The sequence below is a fragment of the Psammomys obesus genome, unplaced genomic scaffold, assembly GCF_907164565.1.
Source record: "Psammomys obesus unplaced genomic scaffold, mPsaObe1.curated_primary_1811, whole genome shotgun sequence".
NCBI classification, from domain to species: domain Eukaryota; kingdom Metazoa; phylum Chordata; class Mammalia; order Rodentia; family Muridae; genus Psammomys; species Psammomys obesus.
This window is the reverse complement of record NW_026585698.1, coordinates 13,157,991-13,178,012: the sequence shown is the minus strand read 5'-3', so window position 1 is coordinate 13,178,012 and position 20,022 is coordinate 13,157,991. Positions and strand designations below refer to the sequence as shown.

General features: G+C 42.2%; 1 protein-coding gene across 1 annotated transcript in view; it reads right to left on the bottom strand.

Annotated features, from left to right (window-relative positions):
* The window catches only part of Pcdh15 (protocadherin related 15), an 844,567-nt gene that overhangs the window by 209,701 nt on the left and 614,844 nt on the right, over positions 1-20,022 (bottom strand). Inside the window, exons 18-19 of the mRNA XM_055598939.1 lie at positions 17,099-17,192; positions 10,736-10,864 (exon numbers count right to left, since the gene is read on the bottom strand). Of these exons, the coding sequence (XP_055454914.1) occupies positions 10,736-10,864; positions 17,099-17,192 (223 nt within the window). The remainder of the gene's footprint in view (positions 1-10,735; positions 10,865-17,098; positions 17,193-20,022) is intronic.

The window sequence follows — 20,022 nt, the reverse complement described above, 5'->3', positions numbered from 1 at the left end:
TTAGACAAGAGACAAACAGCAGCGATGACTTCAAAATGATGCACGGATTAGAATAAGATGTGTCAAAAGCTGCTCTTATCTGTAAGCCTTTGTTTGCTTGCCGATCTGTTGATAGAACCCAAAGCCTGGCACAGGCTAGGCAGCATTCTCAAGTTCCGCTTAAGCCCCATTCTTCTTCACATTAATGAGAGGGAGAAGTGGTCTGGAACATATATAATTAAGGACAGAGTCATATCTAAAATGGTCAGAGACCATGCATATGGATGAAGAGCAACACCAAGAAAGGGCAGTCAAGGGCAATCCAACGGGCACGTGAGAGACTAAAACAGACTTTTTTTTTTTGAAAAAAAAAAGAAGGTTCAGAATAATAATAAAGCACATGAAAAGATGCTCAGTCTCAGTAAGTGTATAGGCCATGAGCTTCTCACCAGTCTATAAAACAGGAATACAATTTGTATAAAATGAGAGCTTATAAAATGAGAGCATTATATATATGTAATGTTGCATTGAACGGTATAGAGAGATGAACGGAGCAGGGTTGTGAGGTGAAAATAGTTGGTAATTCTTCGGCAAATGTTAAAAATTTAAGAAAAACCTGTTGTGCTTGTGTCTGGGTGTATGGATCACATGTCTGTGTAAGCACATAGAGGACAGAAGTCAACCTTGGGTATCTTTCCTCAGGAGCCATTTACTGTTTTTTTGTTGTTAATTTATTATTATTATTATTATTATTATTATTATTTATTAATTTTAGACAAGGTCTCTTAGTGAGACCTGGCACTTGCCAATTGGGGCTAGACTAGCCTAGACCTCAGCAAGGTCCAGTAATCTACTTGTCCCCGCCTCTCCAGTGCTGGGATGTGTGGCATGCCTAGCTCTTTATGTAGGGTCAATGGATTGTTCTCAGCTCCTCATACTTATGTAGGAAGAGCTTTACCAACTAATTCATCTCCCAAGCATGCTATACATCGTAAAGGAGATTTTTTTCTTTTAAAACAATGAGCTACCAGGCTAGCACGTTAGCTACAGTTTTTTATCTAAATAATCTTTACACCTGAGAGAATCCTCCTTCATCGCTAGTAGTCTGTTCCAGGAGTGGGCAAAGAGGTATGCAGTATTGTTCTCACCAGATGATTGTCCATTAGTTTATCTCACACTCAGAACTTCCAACCTGCTGTGGCTGGGAGGACCTGACTGAATCTCTGAGTTGGGCAGTGCCTCTCCCCGTGAGCAGGGAGCAGAGACAGAACACCTGTGCCAGGAAGCTCTCTCCTCGCCCCCTTTTAACTCTGAGTTTAAAGCCTGTGGGATGTATGGTGTCAGCCACACTTAGGGCAGGTCCCGCTCTTTAGTGCATCTAGAAACACCATCACAGACACACCTGGAATGTGTGCCTCATTAAGCCTCTAGGCACAGTTCAATACAACTATGTGCACAGTCAACATTAACTGACGCAGGAGAGGTCTCAGAGCCAACATGGTATAGAGGAATTTTAATCCAGCGACATGGCTGCTCTGGCAAGGGATGGCTTCGAAAGACCTAAGTCTGTGTGATCTGGCTGAAATGCTGACATGCCACACACCTTTAATCCCTCTGCTTTGGATATAGACATGCCCTTAGTATACACTTTTAATCCCAAACAATGTAGGTAAAATTAGACTGTAGAAGGAAGCAGCCATTTTTTAAAGTAATGTCATCTAATTGAGAGGCAGACATTGTGATGAATCAGAAGAAGATTTGACAAAATGAGTCAGAGGTAGTGATAAAGTGACAAATCAGAGAAAGATTTGGCAGAATGAGTCAGAAATAAGGATATACCCAACTATCAGTAGGACAAGAGGGAAAGAGAGGAGACTTAAGAAAGCAGCACAGAGAGAGAGAGAGAGAGAGAGAGAGAGAGAGAGAGAGAGAGAGAAGACAGTTTTATTGGTAGATTTTTAGAGACAGGTTACAGGTGAAGACAGAATGAGGCAGAGAATGAGAATGAGCCAGAAGATTTAAGAAGATTAAAATAAATTGCCAGGGATAGTTTGAGGCAAAACAGAGCAATTCAGTGAGAAGCAATCGAAGCCAGTTTTAATCAGTCAGCTTGGAGAGGAGTTTGAGCCAGAATAGCTGAGTTGGGCCAGCCAGCCAGAGTTCAGAAAGAACTAGAAAGGGAGAGCTTATTCAGCAATAAGCCTCCGGGATAACAATTGTATCCGTCAAATAAAAAGTTACTTTTACAATGAGTAATTCTAAACAGGCTAGGACAGGTGTTGGCGATTATCAAAAATTTTAGGTTCTCTGGAGGAATGGCTTCCATGCTGTGGAGGTGTGACAACCTTCTACAGCTGGATTGTGTTAGCCACAATATGTTAGCAGTCACATGACAATTCTTAGTTGCCATCAAGACTAGCTTGTGCTCACAGTAATACTTCAGGTGGAAAACAGGAGCTTGACGAAGTTTTTAAGAGAGAGATAATGAGACAATAAAATAATTTTTAGCCTGAGTAGTAGTCTGGTAGCATATAGATTTCAAGGGAGAAGGGTGAGTTGGATGGCTTCATGACAGCTGTCTTAGGGAAGATAAGCTGGACTGCTGAGGTGTGGACTAAGAAGAAGGAACCCTTTCAGGAGAGGTTGTTTTGAAGGCAAAGCTTTATTTAAGGGAGCAGAAAGAGCTCTAGATACAGCTGTGGGAGCCATCAGCATCAATACACAGAGTCACAAGAACAATTTGTAAGATATTGCCAAAGGTTTTATGGAAAACTAGGAAGTATCAGCTATAACTAAACATGAAAACTAGAAGCAAGCAGATATTAGAGAGGAGATGAGAAAGATCGCATTTTCCAATGAAGACTTCATTGGTGACCTTGGATCTGCAGTGAACTGTCATGCAACGTATCTAGAATTATAAAATTATATATAATTTTATATATGCATGCACACACATTTATTTTAACAGGTGTTAATAAGACTTAAACTGGTAAGAGGCTGGGCTCTAAATAAGTGCTGTTAAAAAACACTTCCATAAATTTCAAATCTATTTGTGAACTGCTATTTGAATAGCCAAAAGAGCAAACTTCCAAAAATAGCTACAGGCAACAGATGAATCTCATTATAAATAAGTCTTTAGGTAGCAGCATTGAAATAGACATTGCCACATTTTCGAATCGTGTGATTTGTGTGTGTGTGATTGGTATGTGTGGGGAATTGAGTAGTGGTGTCTGCCATTATATTGTTTGACTTGGCAAGAGATCACATAAAACTCCTCACTTGTGGCCCACTTAAAAAAGAAGTATTACAGTTTGAGGTGCTGTTGAATGCCACAAAATATAAAGGAAGATTCATAAAACTCCCTACCTTCATTCCATTTTTAGAACCCCACACAGAGGGACAACAGCTGCATTAATCAGAGACAGATCACGGAGGTTCGGCTTTATTTTGTTTAATATTAAAATGCACAATAGAAGGAAACATCAATATTCTGTTTCAGTGACGCCATCACTTCCCTTCTCAACACTGCAGCTTACCCCTGATTTTAAAACTGCTCTCAGGGTTTAGAATCAAACCAAAACTCCTCGCCATAAAGTGTTAGCATGCAAATCTTCTAGGAAGTGCCTTTAATTTTAGGTTGAATAAATTCAGCATCTTTGCTTTAGAAGTAGAAGAATGTTTGGTTGACCCAGGGCTCCCTTTGTCTCTTGGGCTTTAAGAAAGTGGTGGCCAGGATGGAAAGTTTGCTGGGAGAGGTCTTCTTCCACATGGTACCCAGCGCTGAGACCCGATTTAAACTTAACAGGGAAGAGCTCTTCCGGGGTCTGCCTTCCCGGGTGTGGTGTGTGCCTGTTGATACCGGAGGATTCTCTGAGGAGCAGACAAACGTGTTGCTTCTGAATTTGAAGACATTTGGCCAATCAGAGATTGTTTTTTTCAGGGAGATGCAACTACAGAGGCTAAACACTGGGGTCAGAGCTTGGAATCCTAAGTCATTTTCTCTCCCTCTACTCCACTGAACCTACACATCCAGACAGAGATGGGCAGAAGTAGCCAGGGCCTTAAGAGAGACACAGTCACTGCAGGGAATTCTGGGGTCCCATTTTCCCTATGTTTCCGCAGATGGTTTCCTGTCAAGTACCCTGACAGAGACCGGAAGTAAAATTAGTCTGACAGTGCCTTTTGTTAGGTGCTATCTGGTTACACAATTTTAAGTACCATTGATCCCCTCTCATCTTATTTTACTCACAGAGTGTTGGGGCTAATCCAAGCACATCTCCAATGATCTGTGTGACTACCAGCTTCAGTGTCCTCAAACTACCACTCAATATGAATTATGTCATATTTTAAACTCCTACTGCTTTGCAATCCTAGTTTGCTCTTTCTCAATATAAAGTGTTGCTAGTGGTTGAAAAAGAACTAAAAATGACATGTTTTCCCCTTCTTGACCACATTAGACCACTGCAGTGTCCTTCCATCTCTTTTATAAATAATATACACACAGAAATCTGGGCATAGTAGCACATACTTTTAATCCCAGCATTCCATAGGCCCAAAGATCTTTGTGAGTTCAAAGTCAGCCTGGTATATGGAGTGAGTTCCAGGACTGCTAGAGTGGTTATACAGAGAACCCCCTCTCCCCTAAACCTAAACAAATAAACAAAGAAACACAGACAGACAGACAGACACACACACACACACACACACACACACACACACACCTCAACTGGACAAGCACACATTCATACTGTGTGACCAGGTTTTATTCCACATGTATTTCCTCCATTAATACTCTGCTACTTCAAGCATTTGGAAATAATGAGACATTTTTTTTTCTTTCTTTTTTTAACCTCCACTACTTACTTGTGGATAGTAAAATCTACACTAATATTTGCTGGTTGGTAGCTTATATTCTATTCTGTTAATAAAGGTTCACTGAAAAAAATTGGCATGTATAATATAACTTTTAAAAAAAGCAAACAGGAATTCCTTCAGCTCTTGAGTCTGAAACATTGGATTGTTCATATGAAAGCACCTCTACAAGAGCATAAACAGAAACCAATAACTCAGGCTTAGTACAGTAATTAACCATCTGTATCCTGGCTTGGAGTCTGTCTTAATGGTGTGTGGTGACAATTAAAATAAAATTTTACAAGAAGATCACGAGTAATTTAGTAAAATTAATGTATTATATAATTATCATTAGGCAGCAACAGGAGACCATCAGGAGGCATCCAGATTCCACTGGAAGAACATAATAGCGTTGCTGGAGCTGCAGAGTCAGGAGGAAACATGGCTGTTTGGGGTGTTTTTCTCCCTTTTTGTACACTCAAAATTGTTCTAGTTTTGCATAGAACTGCCACAGCCTAATGACCAGATCCACCACATCAGGTGATGAGTGCTAGGGTCATATTTCAGTCTCCAAAACTGAAATATGTTTTCAAGATCATTTTTCATCAAACGCAAGAACCAAGTAAGTGTGGGAAGGGGTAATGCAAAAAAAAAAAAAAAAAAAAAAAAGCCTTTTCAGGAATCGCCTGGGAAGATGATAAAACAAGGAAAGGAGAAAACAAATGTTAACTACGAATTGATAACCTTATTTGTAATTATTTGTAATTGCTTATTTGTAATTGCTCACGATTTTATTTGTATGCTGTGTATTGCATCTATCCCTTTAATTCTAAATAAAGTGTGAATGATACTTTCTACAGATGACTGACTGTCTGTTTCATATGAATAGCCATTATCTGATTGAAATAATTCGTTTTAAACAATATGGTGTTTCTCAGTAGGGATGAGACTGTGTCAGTGATGGCCTTAGCCTCCTGCCTGAGTTCTTATCACTGTTTATTTTTCCCCGAGTACCGAGTCTCCCATGACAGCAACTGATCTTCGTCACCTACACATCTGATATTGCCACCTCCTAGATGCATTTTGAGTCCTCAGAATCTTTTGTAATAAACATGGTGTGGAAAAATCTTAGTGCCATGGGAGGTTTTGCTTATTATAAGTATGGTCTGTCATGCTCCCATTTCCTGTTCCTGCTTTTAATTATGCAATGCCTGTTCTGGAGGGGATTCCCAAACCCCCTGTGTCCCCTCAGTGCCTATCTGCTGTTTGCCTCCAGCTTCAACATGATGCTTCTTTTCTTTGTTTCTCTGTTTCTTTGTTTGTTTCATTGTTTCTTTGTTTTTTGTTTCTTGTCTTTTTTTGTTTCTTTGTTTTTTCTTGGTTTCTTGTCTTTCTTTGTTTCTTTGTTTTTTTTCTTTGTTTCTTTTTCTTCACTTTACATCCTTGTTGTAGTCCCATCCCTCCTCCCCTTTTAGTCCCATCCTCCTTCCCTCCCCCTCACTCTTCCCTCCCCTTTTTCTCAGAAATGGGGAGCTCCCTTTTCCATTCAGCCCAGCTCATCAAGTTGCATCAGAACTGAGCGTGTCCTCTTCCCCTGTGGCCTGGCAAGGCAGTCCTGTCAGGGAAAAGTGATCAAAAAGCTGGCAAGTGAGTCCATGTCCAATGCAGTCTCCACTTCTATTAGTAGAAGATCCACGTGAAGCCTAAGCTGCCCATCTGCTACATCTTTGTAGGGGACCGAGGTCCAGTTCATGCATGGTCCTTGATTAATGCTTCAGTCTCAGCAAGGCCCTCTGGGACCTAGGTAGTTGGTTCTGCTGTTTTTCTTATGGGGCTCCTGTCACCTCCAGGTCATTTTCTCCCCTCTCTCACTTTTCCACAAGATGCCCTACCCATCGCCCAATGTTTAGCTGTGAGGTTTGGCATCTGTTTTGAGGAACTGGTGGGTAGAGCCTCTCAAGGGATAACTATGTCAGGCTCCTGTCTGCAAGCTTAGCAGAGTAGCCTTCATGGTGTCAGGGGTTGGTGCTCTCCGATAGGGTGGGTCATTGGTTGGGCATTCCCTCAATCTCTGCTCCATCTGCTCTATCTTTGTCCCTGCATGTCCTGCAGGCAGGATACATTTTGGAGTAAAGTTTTTGTGATTGGGTTGGTGTTCCTCGTCTCTGCTAGGAGTCTAGTCTAGTTAGAAGGTGTCCTCTTCAGTCTCTATGGCCTCTGCTACTAGGAGTCTCCTCTTGAGTCTCCCTCATATCCTACCAGGAGCCTACCCTGACTTAGGTCTCCAGCTTGTCACAGAGATACCCCCACCCTAGGTTTCTCTTTTCTCTACAGTCAAAAGATTCTCTACCATACAAGAACACTTGCTCAACTATGTTCATAGCAGCTTTATTCACAATAGCCAGACTCTGGAAACAACTTGGAAAATTGGAAATAGTTTTGCCTCAAGACCCAGCTATACCACTCCTGGGCATATACCCAAAAGATGCTCCACCAAACAAGGACACTTGTTCAACCATGTTCGTAGCAGCTTTATTCGTAATAGCCAGAATCTGGAAACAACCCAGATGTCCCTCAACTGAGGAATGGATACAGAAATTGTGATACATTTACCCAACGAAATACTACTCAGCTATGAAAAACAAGGAAATCATGAAACTTGTAGGCAAACGGATGGGACTAGAGAAGATCATCCCGAGTGAGGTAACCCAGACCCAGAAAAGACAGACATAGTATGTCCTCACAGATAAGTGGCTTTTAGCCATACAGTATAGGCTAAGCATACTATGAGGTGCAGACCCAAGGAAGATAAGTAACATAGAGGATGCAAATATCTCACTCGGAAGGGGAGATAGACTAGGCAGAGGTAGTGGCCGAAGAGAGAGAACAAGGTAGGAGAGGGAGTGCAGAGAGTTAAGAGAGTGGAGAACAGACCTGGGGAGAGCAGGGGCGAGAGGAGAGAAAGACTGTAGAGAAAACATGATGTTTCTACAGCAGCCTCTGGTGTAAACTTCTGTCACCTTTCTTGGTGGCTTGTAGAACACATCACAGTCCTACGCCCCCTGTCCCAGCGTCTGTTACACTCTGTCAGTGATGCTCTACCTTCAGTGCCGGTAGCCATGACTCAGGATTGAGCCTATGAGTTTCCCAGAAGCAATGACTTCTTTAGGGTGTCGTTCTGGGGGAAGTATCTGGACTGTTTTTCAAAGGCACCCTGATACCCGGCACCTGTTTTCTAAGTGGTGGCTGATCTAATGACCGTCCCTCTTTTGGGTACGTTCTTCCTACATTTGTCCTTATCTCCTGTTAGTACTATATTAATGCACTTTGTGTGTGTGATGTGTGTGTATGTTTATGTGTAGGTGTGCATGTATGTGTGGGTGGGTGTGCACCTGTGGGCACTACAGAAGGCAGGCAAGGACAATGAATGTCCTGTACCATCATTCTCTCCCTTAGCCCCCATCCCCAAGACTGTGTCTTTCACAGAACCTGGAGCAGGGCTGGCAGTCACTGAGGCCCCGTGGTCTTTCTGCTCTTCTCCCCACACAGTTGGTATCCACATGCAATGTGGCCACATCTGGCTCTTTCTGTGGTTGCTGGTGATTCAGAATCAGGGCCACGTGTTTATGCAATGAGTGTCCTTACTCACTGAGCCATCTGCCTAGACCCTTAGGAAACTATTTCCATCTAAACCTTGTAACCTGTGATTTCCTTGTGGAATACACATGTGGGATTTAACTCTGGAGATGGTGTGAGGCAGTGGAGCCCTCATGTATGGCTTCACATCTGCTCTCTAGTTGCCAATGCAACGTCTCTGATACCAGGTTCTCCCTGGAGGTGAGTTGGAGTTGAAGTCAAAGTATATTCTCTCCTGGATTGGAGACAGTGACAGAAAATGGTAAAGACCGTGGAGCTGGCAGTGAGGGCACTGTCGATGGTATGAAAGAAGAAAGAACAGGTTCCTACTAGCCAATCAAACTCTCAGGACTAGGGCTGCCAACATGGCTCAGTATTTAAGGACTTGCTATGGATGTTTGAGGCTCAGAGTTGAGATCCTCAGAATCTGTATCAATGCGTATCAATGTCAGGTGGGTGTGATGATCCACTCATAATTCCAACCTCGGAGATGGAGACAGGGGATCCTCAGGACAGACCAGCCATCTCTGGGTTTGATTCAGTGACCCCGCCACACTAAATAAAGCAGAACTGCAATCCAGGGTGTTTGCCGACATCAAACTCCAACCCCAGGCCTCTACATGTGTGTGTGTGTGCCTACATACATGCACATAACACACACACACACACACACACACACACACACACACACACACTCACACACACTAATGAGGGGGACGGGGAATCTCAGGACCAGATGTGAAAATCTCACTAAAGTCTAAAACAGAAGTTTTAGAAAACCTCTTCCACAGTCAGTAGATTCTGCTAATCACTAGACTCCATGCTTGGTTGAAACGTAGCAGAAGTCTAAAAAATGCTTATTCAGAGAATCATCCAGGCTCCTTTGAAAAATGTGCACAGAGAGATGGAACAGGACCTGACACCTTGGTTGGGGGTCTCATTCCTTGTTGGGTGCTGAGTCCTGGATAAGTGTCTTCTCACAGTTCTTATATTGAAGGATTGTCTTTGTCTCTAAGCTAGCACTACTGGAAGATGGCAGATCCTTTGAAAAGAGAAACTTTGCAGGAGGTTCTTGGAACATTTTTCTAGAAGAGATTTCTTTCTCCTTCTTGTTTTTAAAGATTTTATTTATCTATTTTTTTGTATGAGTGTTCTATCTGCATGTACACCTGCATGCCAGAACAGGGCATCAGATTCCAGTATGGATGGCTGTTGAGGTTGTGGTTGCTGGGTGTTGAACTCAGGACATTTGGAAGAGCAGCCAGTGCTCTTATCCACTGAGCCATCTCTCCAGCCCCTAGAAGGGACATCTTCCTGTTCCTGGGTCCAGACATGGGCAGGCGGCTCAGCTGTGTGACCGTGTCATGTTTGTTCTCACCTGATGCTCACGCCAGGTGGAAACTAAACTTAATCAGAACCTCTTGTTTAGAATGTTCCTTGCCTCAGAAGTCTCCCATGGGTTAGTCTTAGGGATGCCCAGGAGGACACCTCCATGCCTCATCTGCAGAAGGAGCTTCCGAAGACACGGTCTGCCTCTAGATATCTCTTGTCCTGTGGCTTCCAAACCATGAGCTGTGCTGGAGACTCAGCACAGCACAAGAGTGGAAGCCTGGCTATACCTCAAGGGAAATGAGATGGTTTCAAAAGCAACCTCAGGGCTGAGGCTATGGCCTAGTGGATGAGCATTCCACTAATGGCATGAAGCTCTGGCATCCTCCCCGGCCCAGAAGATAAATACTGCAGCAAATGGCCATCATGCCCACACAAGAGGCGAGAGAACACACTAGAAATTAATCCTAGAGCATGCAGGAATATACAGCAGGAAATAGAGTCTAAAAACAGGTTTGTAACAGCAAACAAATTCACATCTACCATTCTATATTTTCAGTTGGGAAGATCCACAGTCAAACCTAACGAGTCACTGAAATACACAGTTCTCTAAATATATTTCTTTCTTTCTTTCTTTCTTTCTTTCTTTCTTTCTTTCTTTCTTTCTTTCTTTCTTTCTTTCTTTTTTTTTGAAAATAAAATCATATGGGATAAATAAAAAATGAAAGCTCTAACATTAGCCAATGTTTAAAGTACACAAATGTCATCAAACATAACAAATAATCAAATGTACAGGATATGACTATAAAATGGTCATGGAGAGTGGCCAATGAGTCATTTAATAGATTACTTGAGTTGTGTCTCTTTTCAAAGTCACAGTGTAAGAAATCTGCTCCCCCCCCCCCAGACAACATTTAAGCTAAACGATTGCCCCACTTACCCTCACTTGACCCACAAAGGCGTTGGCCTCTTCCTCCAGCACAGAGAGATTCCTGGGCAGGTAGGGATCGAACACAGGAGCATTGTCGTTGACATCTGTCACCACCACGTTCACAGTGGCCGTTGAAGTCTTAAAGGAAGAGAGAAGAAGATCAGGTGGGGGTGGGGAGCTGCTGTGTTTTGAATTTGCTTAAGTATCCACGCTGGTTTTTCTCTATCTGAAGGGCATCGCAGTCCTTAGCTTTCCAAAGGAAACAGAATATAAAAGACTCAGCTTGAAAGCCTCAGACACCTCAAAAAAAAAAAAAATGAAGAAAGCCAGTGATGATACCAAAGGGCACACATCTTCTTGAGAATGTCAAGTATTCCCTAGAGGCTTACCTTCCAGATTGTGCCGTCTTTATCTTGTTCACGGTCATGGGTGGTGAGCATTTGTTTATACATGCACACACCCTTTTATCCGTAAACTATACTGTCCCGTAGTTTTCATTGCTTGTGTATTTCACTGTCTAAACGTAAGCATATATACTATGAAACAGCCTGGTATATAAAATAAGTCTTTTCAGGCAGGCTAGTACTGTCAGAACACATCACCCTAGTCAGTTTCAATGTTTATATCTAAATCAAGGATATGAGCCCCATGAAGTCATTGGCAGTCATGAAATTGTTGGGTTATGAGACCCCAGGCAATGACATCAGTGTCAGCTAAGTCACCTATTTTTGTGGATGCTGCTTTCTTACAGGAAATCTTGGCCTACTGAAACAAAAAATGTTACAGAGGTTGAGGTCTCGGGTCAATAAGTTTGTCTTCATGTGTGAATTGAGCTGGAGCCTCCATGCAAGCATGGCCTCTTTCTCCTTCTCTCTTGGTGTGAGGTAGGTTATGGGTGGCAAGGAGCAAACACTGAAGGAAAGAACCTTCACTTACAAGGTAACACATACAATATGATATGATATTAAAATGCTGAATTACAGGTCATTGAGAAATAGGAGAAAAGAGAGAATGAAAAATCCCATAAGAGTTTGGTATAAAATTTGCTCAAGAAAATATAAACACAGCCAGGCACTGTGGTGCACACCTGTAATCCCAGCACTCGGGAGGCAGAGGCAGGCTGATCCCTGTGAGTTTGAGGCCAGCCTGGTCTACAAAGTGAGTTCCCAAACAGCCAAGGCTACACAGAGAAACCCTGTCTTGAAAAACCAAACCAAAAAGCCAAAAGAAAATATAAACACATTGACCCTGAACACAAGATAATGCATTTATATAAAAATATGTTCTTTATATAAATAAATATTTAAAAAATTACTAACCTGTAGGTCATTTGCAATGAAGCTTGATACGGAGCATGAATTGTGCTCACTGAGTCTACAGAGGCTGTGTGGATGTCAAGAAGTGTAAGAAGGCAGAGTAGGGTTTCCAAGCAGCCACAGTGGAGTGGCCTGGTAAAAGACTGTGATTTCTGCTGAAAACAATGGAGGAGTGATGTTGCCTTCACTCAGATTCAACCCGCCTTCCAACACTTCTATTTCATACTGCCTCTGCTGAAGAAAATCAAGAGCAATCTTCCATATAACTATATCCTAAACCTCCATGTCTGTTCTATAACGTATACAGCTGTCACCAAAGCTCACCATGGACCACAGAGAGGTGCTGGCCTTGGGTGGCTTGTTTATTCGTGTGTCCAGATGGCTTACTCTTCATAATTTAAAGCTACATGCACATGATTTATATGTGTTTAATGTTCAATTAAACTTTGACTTAGTGATATGAAGATGGAGGACCATCCTGAGGGAGGTGTCCCAGAAGCAGAGAGACATACATGGCATGCACTCACTTATCAGTGGGTACTAGCCACGCTAGATAGAATAAACATACTAAAATCTACAGAACTAAAAAAGCCAAGCAACAAGGATGACCCCAGGAAAGATGCTCAATTCACATTCAGAAGGGAAAGCAGGATAGACACCGGAAGTAGTAGAAGAGAGGAAACAGGACTGGAGCCTACCACAGATGTCCTCTGAAAGACTCCAACCAGCAGGGGATTGAAGCAGATGCAGAGACTCACAAGCTTTGGACAGAGTGCAGGGAATGTTATGGAAGAAGGGGGATATAAAAGATCCTGGAGGGGACAGGAGCCACACAAGGAGACCAGAAAAGCCAAAAAAATAAAAATAAAAATAAAAATTCAAAAAAAGCAGGGCACATGGGGTACTGCAGAGACTGATACATCAACCAAAGACCATATATAGAGAGTACTTAGACCTCCTTGCTCAGACGTAGCCCATAGACAGCTCAGTCTCCATGTGGGTTCCCTAATATGGGGAGCAGAGGCTGACTCTGACATGGACTCTATTGCCTGCTCTTTGATCACTTCTCCCTAGTGTAGGGGAAACCATTGCCAGGCCATAGAAGAAGAAGATGCAGGCAGTCCTGATAAGACTTGATAGGCTAGGGTCATACAGTAGGGGAGGAGGACTTCCCCTATCAGTGGACTAGGGAAGAAGGATAGGGGAGGAAGAGGGAAGGAGGGTGGGATGAGGAGTAGATGAGGGATGGGGACTACAACTCGGATCCAAAGTGAAAAATTGTAAATAATAATAATAATAAATAAAGAAACAAAACCTAAAAAGATATGAAGATGGTCACAACAGCATTCTGAAGCCCAGATCTCGAAACTACCCAGTGTCTGTTCTTAGCAGATATTTATACGGTGTTTAATCCATGTGATAGACGAGTAGAGGATCCGAGGACAGGTGACCCGATGCCTGTGAGAAATACTGTGGTACAATTGAGGAACACAGGGTCGAGTGACAGAAATCAGGTGCAACCACATGCAGGTACAGGATTTCAGTGACGTAGGTGAGAGCTCTACACGCTGACCGGAATGTCATAGGCTGGCAAGGAGGAGGGCTGGAGGAAGCCCTAGACTACGGAAGGGTTAGATTTCCAAGTGCTGGGTGGTTTGTTTCCTGCCGTGGGCTATGCTTACAGACGCTCTCTCCCTGAGGAAACACATCAAGCGTCCAGTTGTGGGGTTTGTGCTCGTCTCTGCATCTGTTTCCCGGAAAATCGTTAAGTTTAGAAGACGCCCGCAAATGAATACACGTGTGTGTACATAGGCTGTGAATTTATAGGAAGAAATTAAAATGTTTTCTGACTAGATGGAACGCATGTGTTTTATTTCTCCCTTGCAGCTTTTATGTACTTCTCAAACGTTCTCCAAGAAAGCTACGTTGCTTTTAAAACAGAAACAAAAAATAGTTTAACAAATGTTATTTCTTTTCAAGTTATGGTAGAGGTGAAACCAGTATTTTATTTTTTTTAAATATGTTTCATAGCAGCTGCATTTCCAAATTTGCCTGGGGGTGAACAAGGTATTAAATTTGACAGCTTGAAGCGAAGGCCTCAGAGAAGTTGTGCTCGTGTCTCTGGCTTTTCTTCAAGCTCCCCAGGCACCTTTTATGTCCACCTTTGTATTTCCTATCCATCTATTTTCATCACTCCATTTATTTTTAGATTCTTCTTTATCCCACGGAGCAGGAGGCCTTGCAGACTATCTTAGACCCGCTGTCAAAGACTGTGACCCGCAGCTGGTTTGACGCACAGGGGAACCGACCCAACACTATGTGGAGGGGCACGCGGATGGGAGCTTGGGCATGCTCTCCCACCGCGTTCTGAGTTTGCAGGAGGTGGCCTGAAATCCCCATCCCTGGGTAATTTCTAGCTTAAACATTTCTCAAGAGAGGAGGGCAAACTTTTCGGTCAAAGTTGTCTGGGTTTCAGTACTGCACGTGATTCTGGCTGTACTCCCTGTTTGACTGTGTGGACATAGTCATAGGCTGTCTGGCTTCAGGGCATGGCGGTTTTAGTTTTTTAGGTTAGTGGGGAAGACGGTCATACTGCAGCTCAACGTGGCTCATGTTTCACGCTGAGGACAGATCCTAGGTTTCAAAAGATTTAAAAATTTAAAACAGTCCACGCTAATAAAGGTATAATAAGAGGACCCTTTTCAGAATTCTTTAAGACAATTTATAATGTGACAGGTAGACAGATATCAAACCAAGCAACCTAATAAATGAGGTAACTATTCTTACTGAGGAATCTGCCTATTATTTACTCAAAAGTGGCATCTCTTACAATCCCACTAGTTAAGAATTCTCATATTTTAGCACTAAGCACACATTAATAACCCATGGCTGATACCCATTTTATCTTTTTTATTTTATTTTCAATGAAAAGTGATTGCTAAAAATAGATACTCTGTTCTCAACTAATGCCGATAGGTGTTTCTATAGGGGCGGTTTTATACACGTATTTTCTTTGACTGCAATTGCTCTTAAGTAGGTACTGATGTAGCATCTGTGGTTTTGCGTAGAATTCATGGTCTCGGAGGCAGTGTGCAATCATCCACACAAAGAATCAAGATTACATGTTACACAGTGTAAAATGGGCTCTCAGGAAATGAGAACTGGAGGTTTGGCTCAGTGTTTACGTGCCCTTGTTTCTGTTACAGAGAACCCAGGTTGACTCCCAGTGTGGCACCTCCGTGGTGGTTCACAAGTGTAGGTCCAGTCCTAAAAGATCCAGTACTCCATTCTGACCTCTAGAGGCACATACATTCATGCAGATAAAACACCCATATACATAAAAATAATAACAAAATTAAAAATGTAAAATTCTTTTATAATGCGCTATAGCTCTGTTGAATAGAGCGCTCTCAAGAAAGAAATTAAAATGGCTAAGAAATACCGTAAAAAAATTATTCAACGTTCTTAGCAATTAGGGAAATACAAATTAAGACCACTTTGAGATTTCATCTAACCCCAATCAGAATGGCCAAGATGAAGAACGCAGCTGACAGCAAATACTGGTTAGGACGTGAACAACAAGAAGCCACCATTCGTTGCTGGTGGGATTGCAAGCTACTGCAGTCCCCATGAGTATCTGTGTGGAGAATTCTCAAAAAGCCAAAAATAAATCGGCCATACAACTCAGCTATGCCACTCCTTGGCACATGTCCAAAGGACTCAACATCCTATTTCAAAGATACTTAAGCAGCCATATTCATCGCTGCCCAACCACAATAGCTAGGAAATGGATGGGAACAACCTAAAAGTCCTTCAAATGATGAACAGATAACACAAATGAGGTGCACATACACTATGGATAATATTCAGCCGTAAAAATAAAACAAAATAGTGAACATTGTGGCTGAGGGGGTAGAATGAAAAACATACTGAGTTAGCACAGACCCAGAAAAAAAAAAAATCTACTGTTGTTAATTTCCAATGGATATTGTGACTTACCCTGAAACTATGTGTATCCTTAGCCTTTCCCTGTATCTGAACGTCCTATACTCGAAGGTCGCTTCACTCTAGTTATACCCTTTGAATAATTATTTAAATAATTATTACTCCTTTTCCTTAGGACTCACCTTCAGCTACTGGCTGGTCATGAGACTGGGTGATCTTTAACCCTTAGTCATTCCAGGCTCTTCTTAGAAACTCTGACTCTGGCACCCTCATGTAATGCTGGCATGCTACAAATCAGACATGTTCTCTGTGTAATGCCAATATTGCTTAGGCTGTGTTTTCCCCCACCCCTGCATTTGCCTCATATCCTTTGAACCGTGAGTTTTATTTTCTGCACAGTACGTTATCAGAATCTTTAAAAATCCAAACAGTTTTTATGGGGAGGTTTTCTTATGAACAATTATTTCTGTTTTTCTCATTTTTATGAAATTATCATAGTAAGTATTAATTGGATATATTTTCACCTTGGTAAATTTTCTCAGCAGTCACCTGTACATAAATGTTAGGAACGCTCTCCCTTATATCCAGACTAGGTGCCATATAGAGCAAAGACGTCCTTTCACGGAAACCGGATATGTTACTATTGAACTGGGCAGCTTAAATTGGAGTTCATTAAGGTTTGGCCACACCCCGAGTGATCCACATGCAAACCTATGGCCTCACTTGACCTAGTTTCCCGGGCACTTAAGTATATTTATGCACAAAGCCTGCCACACTCCTGCCACACTCCAAGAGTGACGCTCAGTGGCAGATTTTCAACCCAGGAAGCTTCAGAACACAGCTTGTGGCTGATACAGCGCAGCGCCTGGTAGAGAAAAACACGAGTTCAGGTTCCCTGTGAGTGGCAATCATCAGTTGGTAAGACGGTGGCTCACAAGAGTCTGTCCCTCAAATCGAAGGCCGAGGTACCCAGACAGTTTCAGAGTCTGCGTACATTTGAGAAAGGAGCACTTTGTTCTGGGTGGGCAAGGCTGCCATGGCTGTACCACGTGGTTCGGAGCGTCAGGGCTGCGGGTCTCTTTAGTGCCACAGCGCCAGGGAACACACTTACCCCGTCTGGCCTGCCATCCGAGGCTGTGACAATGAGGATGTAGCGATCCGTGCTCTCCCTGTCCAGCGCCTTCCCTAGCGTGAGAATCCCAGTGCTGGAGGCAGAAAGACAAACAACAAACAGTGTTTAGTGAGCTGCTCTTTTTCTGAGCTGGATGTGAAGGTCCCTGCAGAGCTGCATTTCTCTCTCTCCTCCCCTTCCCTCTCTTCCTTATCTCCATCCCCATTCCTCCTCCTTCTACCCCCATTTCCCACTTTGGCCTCTTCTCTATCCTCATGTTCAGCCCTTACCTTTACTTGTTCCCCTCTCCCATTGGCTTCCATTCCTTCCCACAAATAATTTTAAAAAGATTGCATATTTTCTCCTACATATGTCACAAGGCAGAAGAGGGTCTGTTGGGAAGAACTAATTTTGATTGTTTTTATCCACTTTCTAAAATCATAAACCGAGTCTTAAAGTGATTCTAGGACTCGTGTTGAAACTGGAAATGGCTCCTTAGAGCCGTGGAGATTCTTAGCAATAACAGAAAGCTGCAAACCTGAGTGGGATCACAGAGACAGTTCTCCACATTCTAGTGGAAAAATCAAGCAAAACAGAATCATCACGCCTAATTCGTTCCTAGGAGAAGGATAGCTGCCGTGAGTGTCATCATTTCAAAGCAAAAAGCTCCTTTGTTTCCAAGCAACATCCTAATTCTCAGCCAAGGGATTGTTCTTTATAAATAGCATGTCTTGTTTTCCCATTTATTACAAAATTCTCACACTGGAAGTGGAAGACATTCTTCCCCTCTGACAAGTTCTAGGGCACAGCTCATTTTCCTTTGCACTTCATTATCAATAGAACTTATGCAGAATCAGATAATTCAAAGATTATATTAAATCTGTAGACTGTATGCTAAATTTTTATATATTTCTTTTCATTTTCATAAGCATATTTAAATTTATAGCTCTTTCATAAAAAGGAATCACTGTATATTTTAAATTTTTTATAATAAATAATTAGTGTTCATCTGCTCATTTAATCATATTTTACAAACACTTGTGGCTATTTAGAGTGGTTCTCAATCTCTGTAAGATAAGTTGAATAAATTCTCATTGTTAGAATAATTTACTTCTACCCCTCACTACCCAGAATAAATGTCCGTTCTTTTCTCCAATGTAATACATATAACCATTTGGACTCCAAAATAAGCTCAACATGTCTTTTTCAGTTTTACACTGGACGCTGCAAATGACGTTTTCATCAACCACCCACGGTGAGAGAGCATTTACCTTAATGCAAGAAAACACTGAGATATTAATCAAGTAGAAAAAACTAGTTTGCCCTTGACTGATGAACAGGCTTTGTTTAAAACATAAGTGCATTGATTCTGAGAGTGGAATTTATATGATACTCATTACAAGGGGCAGCAACAACAGAGTCAAGGGCACAAATGGGAGTCGGGGACACGGTAACTCATTTGGTTGAGCTTCTGTTGATGATGCAGACTTCAGAGGCTCTCAGAGCATACAGAAGGATTGAGGAACACTGGCTGAAAACCGTTTAGTTCAAATAACTGAAAACCCCTCCCAGAGCACATTCACAACAATCAGGTTTGCATCAACTGTCTATGCCACAGACGCCTCAGGTAATCTCATCCTGTGATAACACTCAAAGAGAAAAGTCAGGCAGTTTTGGCTTTTCAGACGTACTTACAAGCAACTGAAGAAATAGGAAGTCTGTCAACTTAGCCACAGGACAGTGAGAGAAAAATGAATTGTTTCTGGGTCTTGTTGTGCTTTAGGTTGTAATAGTCCTTCATTCCTCCTCAGTAACTCTCCTTGGGCATGGACTTAGGAAGTGCATAGACTTTCTGTCTTGGGCCAATTTTTACGTAAATAGCTATTTTTCTTATTTGTGTGATTATGATGGAGATAAAGTGTTATATGCCTTTTGACTCAAGGTCGAGACAGTTGACTTCAGGGGAATATTTGACAGGGAAAATGGAAGGTAGATGCTGTCTCTGAGAATTCAGAACAAAAGGATGGGCCGATGGAAAAAAAAGAGCATCTCTCATGATAAAGCTGGCTTGGAAGGACATTCTCATCAGCTGGTGAAGGCCACAAGGCTAGGAACACTGTCCCTATCAAGAGTGAAAAAAAAATCTTTACATGGTAAATGAGCACTGCTTCTGACTAAAAAAAACACATTTGTTAGTGCTGCGTAAGTTCCACAGGACTGAAAACATGGCTTAGTAGGTGAGACAAGTCCTCTCCCACAGAACTTCAGAGCTTCAAGCATCCAGAGGAAGACCCAGGTTCAATGGGACTCTGGCAAACAGTCAAACATTTACAGAATCCAAGTGAGGGAACAACAAAGAAAGGGTAAGCCAGCAATGATGGAAGAGCACTATGGTGCTTTTGTTTGTTTGCTTTCTAATCTCCCCGGCTCACCTTGGTCTTCAGTAGTGGTTCTCAACCTGTTGGTGTGACCCCACTTGGGGTTCGAATGACCTTTTTACACGGATTGCATATCTGATATTTTGTATGTCATATATTTACTGTATTGTTCATAACAGTAGCAAAATTTACAGTTATGAAATAACAACAAAAATAATTTTATGGTTGGGGGTCACCACAACATGAGGAGATGTATTAAAGGGTCACAGATTTAGCAAGAGTATTGAGAGTCTTGAGAGTATAAAGAGAACTCACGCTCCAGTCTCTGTCGTGGAGGGACAGGGACACAGCTGTAACTTTTCATGGGGAACTGCAGATGTCCTGTCTAAAGCTTGCCAGCTGTTGTAGTAAATGGTACCCAGCACTTCTGGCTTGAACTCAGAACTCACCCAAGGAAGAAAAACTTTGGGCACTCTTTAAAATGGCTGATGGTGAGAAAGAAACTGTCCCCTGAGGCAAAGCACATCCGAGTCTCAAGATCCTAGG